This window comes from Leucoraja erinacea, chromosome 2, assembly GCF_028641065.1.
Source record: "Leucoraja erinacea ecotype New England chromosome 2, Leri_hhj_1, whole genome shotgun sequence".
NCBI classification, from domain to species: Eukaryota; Metazoa; Chordata; class Chondrichthyes; order Rajiformes; family Rajidae; genus Leucoraja; species Leucoraja erinaceus.
This window is the reverse complement of record NC_073378.1, coordinates 137662608-137672276: the sequence shown is the minus strand read 5'-3', so window position 1 is coordinate 137672276 and position 9669 is coordinate 137662608. Positions and strand designations below refer to the sequence as shown.

General features: G+C 51.9%; 1 protein-coding gene across 1 annotated transcript in view; it reads right to left on the bottom strand.

The window, feature by feature from the left end:
- Positions 1-1410: 1410 nt before the first annotated feature.
- The window catches only part of mapk15 (mitogen-activated protein kinase 15), a 37819-nt gene continuing 29560 nt past the window's right edge, over positions 1411-9669 (bottom strand). Inside the window, exons 10-13 of the mRNA XM_055649165.1 lie at positions 8054-8159; positions 7544-7832; positions 2354-2502; positions 1411-1530 (exon numbers count right to left, since the gene is read on the bottom strand). Coding sequence (XP_055505140.1) covers positions 1498-1530; positions 2354-2502; positions 7544-7832; positions 8054-8159 — 577 coding nt within the window. The 3' untranslated portion in view covers positions 1411-1497. The remainder of the gene's footprint in view (positions 1531-2353; positions 2503-7543; positions 7833-8053; positions 8160-9669) is intronic.

Genomic DNA, 9669 nt, shown 5'->3' with positions numbered 1-9669 from the left:
CACACACCGTACCCACACACACACCCCCCGTACCCCCACACACACACCGTACACCACACACATACCCACAACACACACGTACCCCCAACACCCCCACACACACCCCCGTACACACACACACCGTGGTACCGTACCACACACACACACCCCGTACCCACACACACACGTACACCCACACGTACACACACACACACCCACACACACACACACACACACACCCACACACACAACCCCACACACACACACACACACACACACTCACACCCACACACACCCACACACACACACACACACACACCCACACACACACACCCTCCACACACACACACACACACACACCCCCACACACACCCACACACCCCCACACACACACACACACACACACCCACACACGCATACACACCCCCACCCCTACACACACACACCCGTACCCCCACACACACCCCGTACCCACACACAAACACACACCACACACCAGTACCACACACACCCCGACCCCACACACACCCCCCGTACCACCCACACCCCCACACACACAACCCCGTCCCACACACACCCCCGTACACACACCCCCGTACCCCCACACACCCAGTACCCACTACACACAACACACACCCCCACACACCCCCCACACACACCCCCCGTACCCACAACACACCACACACACCCCCGTAACACACACAAACCCCCGTACCCCCACCACACACACACCCCGTACCCACCACACACACCCACACACCCCACACGTACCCACACACACACACACACACCCACACACCCGGACCCCCGTACCCACACACCCTACCCACACACACACACACCCCCCGTACCCCCACACACGACCCCGTACCCCCACAACACCCCCGTACCCCCACACACCCCCGTACCCACACACACACCACCCGTACACACCAAACACCCGTACCCCCACACACACACACCCCCGTACCCACACCCACGTTACACACCCACACCCCCGTACACACCACACACACACCCCCCGTACACACACCCACCCACACCCCAGCTACCCACCCACAACCCACACCCCCCGTACCCACCCCCACCCCACCCCCACCCCACACACCCCCGTACCCCAACACACACCCGTACCCACACACACCCACCCACACACCCACACACACACCCGTACCCACACACCACCCCCACACCCCCCGTACCCCCCCACACACCCCGTACCCCCACACACACACCCGTACCCACACACACGTACCCACCACACACCCCCGTACCCATACACACCCATTGTACCCACACACCCCCGCGTATCCAGGTGCCCACTCACCACAGCAGTGAGTGGTGCACCTCCCTCCCCCCCATGCCCCCCATGTGATCTCCCCCCCAACTCTCACCAGCAAGGCACCAGTTGACGGCTATTGCCCATTCCCTGCTGCGTGGTCTCCTTCCTTGCGGGGAGGTTTGAAGAGCGGTGCTCGATGGGGGTGGGATAGAGACCGAGCCCTGGGGGCACCAGCCCTACCCTCCCTCTAACTCAGGCTGAAACGGGGCCTGTGGTGTGTAGAAGCAGAAGCAGCACTGGCAACATGGTCCCTCGCAGCACCGCAGCAGGGGAGGTGGGCGCGTGGACGGGGGTGGGGGTTGGGGGGTTGGGGGAGTTTTGCGGAGGGGAGGGGAGGCTGTTTACATGTGATCCACAAACAACACACAATCAATCTTGAAAATTAATAAGTGTTAATCTACAGAGGGGAAGTTTGGGGTGGGGGGGGGGAGGTTTGGGGTGGGGAAGTGTGGGGAGGGTGGGAAGTTTGGGGAGGGGTGGGGAGGTTTGGGGAGAGGTGGGGAAAGTTGGGGGAGGGGAGGGATGGGGAAATGGGGTGGGGAAGTTTGGGGAGGGGGAGGGGTGGGGAAGTTTGGGGAGGGGTGGGGAGGTTTGGGGAGGGGTGGGGAAGTTTTGGGGAGGGGTGGGGAGGTTTGGGGAGGGGTGGGGAGGTTTGGGGGTGGGGTGGGGAAGTTTGGGGAGGGTGGGGAAGTTTGGGGAGGGGTGGGGAGGTTTGGGGAGGGGTGGGGATGTTTGGGGAGGGGTTGGGGAGGTTTTGGGGGTGGGGTGGGGAAGTTGGGTTGTGTTGGGGTGGGGAAGTTTGGGGAGGGGTGGGGAGGTTTGCGGTGGGGGGGAGGGGTGGGGAAGTTTGGGGAGGGGTGGGGAAGTTTGGGTTGTGTTGTGGGTGGGGAAGTTTGGGGAAGTTTGGGGAGGGGTGGGTGGGGAGGTTTGGGGTGGGGGGGGAGGGGTGGGGAAGTTTGGGGGGAGGGGTGGGGAAGTTTGGGTTGTGTTGGGGTGGGGAAATTTGGGGAGAGGTGGGGTGCTGACACTCACGGCCTTGCTGTGTTGTCTGTCCTGAGGCTGTTGCTGTGTTGTGCAGAGTTCGTGCCCTCCCTGCACACGGCCTGCCCTGCCCACTGGCGATGCCCAGTGATGGTGGGTGGTGCCGTGACACTGGGTGTGTTTCCTTCCAAACACCTCGTCTGCAGAGAGAGGGGGCAGGAGGGTGAGCACACGGGAGGTCCATGGCAGGGCCACTCTGCCCCTTCACCCAGCTCAACCCCAGACTGCTGTGGCAGCTTAGATCCCATGGGCTAGCTCACTGCATACACAAATGACCTCATGATAGGAAGCAGAAGGTGGTGGTGGTAGGCCATAGTCCCTAACTGGCGTGGTGGCAAATGAGGCCAACAATGAGGCAGAAATCATATTGAGAAACTTTAAACTGCAAGGAGTAGCTAACTGGAGCAGAGACAAACACCGACTGCTGTAAACTAGATAGGGTCTAAAGAAGGGACCTATCCATGTTCTCCACAGATGCTGCCTGACCCGCTGAGTTACTCCAGCACTCTGTATCTATCTTTGTTCCTATTGTAAACCAGGTTGTGGGTAATAAAACTGATGATGATATATGAAGGGAGATTTCTAAGTTAGCTATAAACAGGACAGAGGAAGGCAGGGTCCCAACTGTCAGTACTGACAGGCAATAGCAACACAGATCAAACAAAGATCAAAGACTACAAACATACTGAAAGAGCTCAAAGGTGCATGCTTTTGTTTTAGTTTAGAGATACAGAATATAAACAGGCCCTTTGTCCCAGAGTACACAATCATCACCATTCACACTAGTCCAATGTAATCTCCACTCTCTACACACTGGGAGCAATTTAGACACAAACCCACAAACCGACACGTCTTTGGGACATGGGAGAAAACTGAATAACCCTGTGGCAATAATGTCCTTCCTCAGATTTGGAGACCAAAACTGTATGCAAGGTCCTTCTTTCGCAATGTTTAACATGATGTCAAGACCTTTCCTTATCTGCCTGCACGTGATCCACGTCCCTCCAATCCCATGTGCCTATACAAACAGGGCCAGCCATAAGCCGATTGGACCGATGGCTCCCAATTGGGCCCCGCGCCTAAGGGGGGCTCCGCACTAATGTTCCGTATTTCGTACGGAAATACTAATTCGCTTTGTTAAATAAAGATTTTTTTAAAAAATATTCGCCATCCAGATTTCTTTTTAAAGCGACACGGATAACAACCGCTGCACCGCCATCAGACACAAACGATTTGTTTACTACTACAGCACTTGTTAACAGCCAGTAGTTACCAAGTAGTTATACAATGTGTCATCAATGCATCGATCAAGTATTTGAACAAGTATTAATGACGCCGCGTTCTTTGAATAAAATTCACGCGGCGTCATTAATACTTGTTCACAACACAATTACATTTACTGAGGAATGTAGATCGATGCATTGATGACATATTGAGAATTTCTTAAAACTCACCATCATGATTGACCGCGAGAAGGGGCTTCTTCTTGGTGTGTCATTCACCTACCGATCCACGTTGTGTCTCTCTGTCTTTCGCAATCTCTCTCCCTCTCTTTCTCTCTCGCGCTCTCTCTCTCCCGCTCCCCATCTCATCTCTCTCTAGCTCTCTCACTCCCTCTCTATCACCCTGTCGCCTCGGCATTCCCGGAATCATTGACGTTTTGCGGTAGACAAAAATGCTGGAGAAACTCAGAGGGTGAGGCAGCCGCCTGGCCCGCTGAGTTCCTCCAGCACTCTGTGTTTTTTGTTTGGCTCTGAAGTTGAAGGTGGCTCAGCAGGACGGGCAGCGGCTCTGGGGAGAGGGTTGCGTTTCTTCAGACAATCACAAGTACTCTCACCGACGAGAGTTCAGTTCAGTCTGAAGAAGGGTCTTCTCTCCAGAGTCGCTGCACTGCGCTGCCTGTCCTGCTGAGTTACTCCAGCTTTGTGTCTATCTTCAATTTCAGAGAAGTACAATTTCTCACAGGGGGCTTATAACGTCTACCCCCTTCCTTCCCAACCTCAGCCTCACGGACCTTAGCATACCCCTAGTTCCTAAAACCCATTTCCATCACTGGCCATGTTGCACTTATAATGCAGAGACCAGGCTTGAAGTGATTCTGTGAAACAAAAAGATAAAGAACTGGTTTCAGTCCAACAGCAGCCTGAAGCACTTCAGCCCCTTAGCCCTGTGACCAGCTGTTTCAAGTTTTGTACTGCTGTTGGACTGAAACCAGCTCTTTATCTTTTTGTTTCACCCCCTGTCCGTTCACATTAATCTCCCTCTCCCCCACCTCCCTCCCATGGTGCCTGCTGCTTTGATGGCAGGCACACCATCACGTTTACATTGCCAGTTAACCACTGATTTATTTTCAAGTGGTCAGTGCTAAGTCTGCCTTCTTTAAAAACTGGTATCGTTGCCAAAAGTGACTTGCTTCGTGAAAATGGGCATTTGTAAAATTAAACCTCAGTGTCCTCTGATCTACGTGTTACTGTATTGTTCAATATTCTTTCTAATTGTCGTATTAGCATTTCAATGCTGCGTGTGCTTCAGCATGGGGCCAGCCATTAGTTAGATCACAGCAGAACATAGTATTAAATTGCAAGCGACTGCAGATGCTGCAGATCTTGAACAAAAAACAAACTGCTGGAGGAGTATTGAGTCACACCATTTAGTGAAGCCATCTGACAAAGGGTTGCTCTTTGGAGGCAAATAGTCACTTTCTGACTAACTGCTGACTCTTTTTAACTTGGCACAGAGTCCAATGATTACCTGTTTTCTATTGTACAAATGCATGAGTGAAGAGTCATATGTGACCCACAACAGAACAATGAAATTCTTATTTGCTGGCAGCATAAAGACGTGTAAACACAATACTCATAGATTGTATGAGAAACGACTAAATTCAACAGCTTAACCCTAATACTAGTGCAAAAAAGACCAGGGTGCTCCATCAAATCTTATCAATTGCTTGCTAATCACATGACTGCGTCCAACTGCTGTCTGGTTCGTTGATCGGTTTGCTGGATATGAACTGTTTTGGGAGAGAAAAATGCTCACGGCAGACCAAACGTGTTAAACAGAAATTGGTCAGATATTGAGCTTTACACAGTGAGAAATCATGTGAAATAATCACTGAATTTTATTTGAAATGAATGTACCTGCATGTTATACTGTTTAGTTTGGAGATACAGCGCAGATAGTCCACTGAGTTCGCACCGTCCAGCGATTTTTGTTTTCCTATTTGTCCATTTTTTTGTGCCTGATTATTTGGCGGCCAATCAATCGCTGTCTCTAAGGGAGTTGCGTCCAATCACCAACCAGCTTGCCTTAAAATCCCCGTCCAATCAACTAATCGGTCGCCTCCCGTCTAATCAGCCGCTGTCTCCAAGGGCATTGTGTCCAATCACATAATGCAGTTATATGGTAATTAGCTGCTACGGTAAAGGTTGGAAGCCAGCGGAGATACTGACAGTCAAACGGGAGCAGGAGAGATTCACAGTGTAGAATCCATAGCACCTTAGTGTACAATTTCATATATATACTAAATAATTGGGCTGAAGACCTTGGCTGGGAACCTGGGGCTCACCAAAATTGTTCCCAATTGGGCCCCGCACCCCCTAAGGCTGGCCATGTATACAAAAGCCACCTAAATGCCACTAGCGTATCTGCCTCCTCCACCACAATGCACCACTCACTTGCCTCTGTGTACATCTCCTTTCACTTTCCCCCTTAAATACACAGATCATGAAAGTATCCATGTGGTGCATCACTGGTCACAACAGCCCTCCATGCCACCCTCTGCCTCCCACTACCGAGCCAGGTCTGGATCCATTTTGCCACTTGACCCCTTGTCGAAGGGCTTCCTCAATTCCACACATTGTCCACGTTGTGCCCCTGATTGTGTGGATTGTGTCCGTCTCTCTCCCCACTGTGTGCTTCCTGCTTTGATTTCCTGTGCCATTACATCCCTCCCTCCTGCGCACCATGACCCACACCAATCAAGCTGTGCCGAATGCCAGCCAGATTCTTGCTTTCCCCAACACCACCACTCAGAGACATTTGATCTTTAGGACACCAAAAATTAGAGACCAGCGGCAACTTGGACATTTAGTATTTTGGGGATTTTATAATATGAAATCCAGTGGGTAATGGTCATCATGATATAGACCTGTTATTGAAATATTATTACTCCCGGAGCTGCAGAGCTTGGATTTTGACATAGATGGATCAGGCAGTCAGAATCTTTTCCCCAGGGTGGAAGTGTCAAAGACTAGAGGACACAGCCTTAAGGTGAGAGGGCAAATGTTTTAGAGAAGCATTTAGATTCACGGACACTTTCATCCCAGCTGTTATCAGGCAACTGAACCACCCTGCCATCAACTGAGCTATCCTGAACTACTACCTACTTCATTGGTGACCCTCGGACTATCTTTGATTGGACTTTACTGGACTTTATCTTGTACTAAACGTTAATCACGTTGTGTTTAGTTTATTGTCATGTAGCGAGGTACAGTGAGAAGCTTTTGTTGCGTGCTATCCAGTCAGCAGAAAGACAATATGTGATTACAATCCAGCCATTTACAGTGTACAGATGCAGGATAAGGGAATAACATTTAGTGTAAGGTAACGCCAGCAAAGACCGATCCAGGATAATCCGAGGGTCACCAAAGAGGTAGATAGTAGCTCAGCACTGCTCTCTGGCAGTTATTCCCTTTATCCTGCATCTGTACACTGACTGGATAGCACTGTCCCTCGGTACACGTCATACCAAACTCAACACAACTTAGAGGGAGTAGACAAAGGAGAGAGAGGAGGAGAACTTCTTAGAGGGAAACGGATCACATGCAGGCAGAGGAGATGAGTTTAACTTGGCATCATGTTGGACACAGACATTGTGGGCTGAAGGGCCTGTTCGTGTGCTGTAGTGGTCTGTGTTCTGTGAATATGTGATGTTTCAAGAACTGGCAGGGGCCTGCACACTAATTACACTGACCATCAGGTAATGATTCCAGATGAAAAAGGGTCTGACAAAGAGTTTTGGCCAGAAACGTTGCCTATTTTCTTCGCTCCATAGATGCTGCTGCACCCGCTGAGTTTCTCCAGCACTTTTGTGTACCTAATGATTCCAGGTTACAAGGAGGATGTGCGTGAGACAGAGGCGGCGGGGGGGGGGGGGGGTGTTGTGGTACCAGTACTTACTGGGAGGGGCTGCGTACGTTACTGGGCTGTGTGTTATGGGGTTGTAGGCGACGTTTGTCACCATGTCCTCATGTGCTGCTCCCCTGGTGACATCCACAGCCGGGCTGCAGGGACAGGGCGAGTCCGTCCCCCTGGGCTCCAAGCCCACCTCCGGTTCCACCGGTCCCCGCTCCGGCTCCGGCTCCCGCACTGGCTCCCGCACTGGCTCCCGCACTGGCTCCGGACCCCGCTCCAGCCCCTTCATCAGCTGCCCCTGCAGGTGGGAGTTTGTCTTCTTCTCCAGTATCATCTGAGGGGGGAGGAGGAAGACATCATCACACACAGGGAACACATTGCTAGCACACCATCCTCTGCCCCACACACCTGTGGCCCCTCTCTCCCACTCCCCAACCCTCCCCCCCCCACTCCCCACCCCTACTCACTGCCCCCCTCCTCACCACACCCCCACTACCCTCGCCCCCCACCCCTCTCCCCACTGTCCCCCTGCCTCTAACCCATCGAGATTCCTACCTGGTACAAGGTGTTGCGATACTCAGCCACTGACAGCTGTGTGTCATCGTCCACGGGCAGCACCACATCATAGCCCAGACTCACCTCCCGACCGGGGCTGTGGAACCTGTACATAGAAAACATAGAAATTAGGTGCAGGAGTAGGCCATTCGGCCCTTCGAGCCTGCACCGCCATTCAATATGATCATGGCTGATCATCCAACTCAGTATCCCGTACCTGCCTTCTCTCCATACCCCCTGATCCCCTTAGCCACAAGGGCCACATCTAACTCCCTCTTAAATATAGCCAATGAACTGCCTCCTCAACTACCCTCTGTGGCAGAGAGTTCCAGAGATTCACCACTCTCTGTGTGAAAAAAGTTCTTCTCATCTCGGTTTTAAAGGATTTCCCCCTTATCCTTAAGCTGTGACCCCTTGTCCTGGACTTCCCCAACATCGGGAACAATCTTCCTGCATCTAGCCTGTCCAACCCCTTAAGAATTTTGTAAGTTTCTATAAGATATAGAATATAGAATATAATAAACAATATTATATAGACCACAGTGGTGGTCAGAGGCAGGCACACAGAACCGAGCACACACGCGCACACACACACACAAAACCATGCACACACACAAGCACAACCATACACACACAACCACACATGAGCACACACACCACACACACACACACACACACAGAAACACACACATGCGCACACACACACACACACACACACACACAAAACCATGCACACACACACACAAAAAACCACGCACACACACACACACACACAAAACCACGCACACACACAAGCACAACCATACACACACAACCACACATGAGCACGCACACACACACACACAGAACCACACAACATGCCCACACACACACACACACACACACACACACACACACACACACACACACACACACACACACACACACACACACACAACCATGCACTGCCACACACACACACACACACAAAACCACGCACACACACAAGCACAACCATACACACACAACCACACATGAGCACGCACACACACACACACACAGAACCACACATGCGCACACACACACAGAACCACACATGCACACACACACACACAGAAACCACACTCGCACACATGCACAACCACACACACACAGAACCACACGTGCACATACATACGCACACACACACGCACAACCATGTACACAGAACCACACATGCACATACATACGCACACACACACACGCATAACCATACACACACACAGAACCACACATGCACATACATACGCACACACACACACGCATAACCATACACACACACAGAACCACACATGCACATACATACGCACACACACAGAACCACACACGCGCGCACACGCACAACCCCACACACACACACAGAACCACACACACGCGCGCGCGCACACACACACACATAGAACCATACACACACACAAACGATTGCGCACACACACAGAACCACACACGCGCGCACACACACACACACGGCACACACACAGAAGCACACACATAGAACACACACGCGTGCACACACACACAACCTTGCGCACACACACAGAAGCACACACACGTGCAAACACACACACACACATAACCACACATGCGCGTGCGCACAC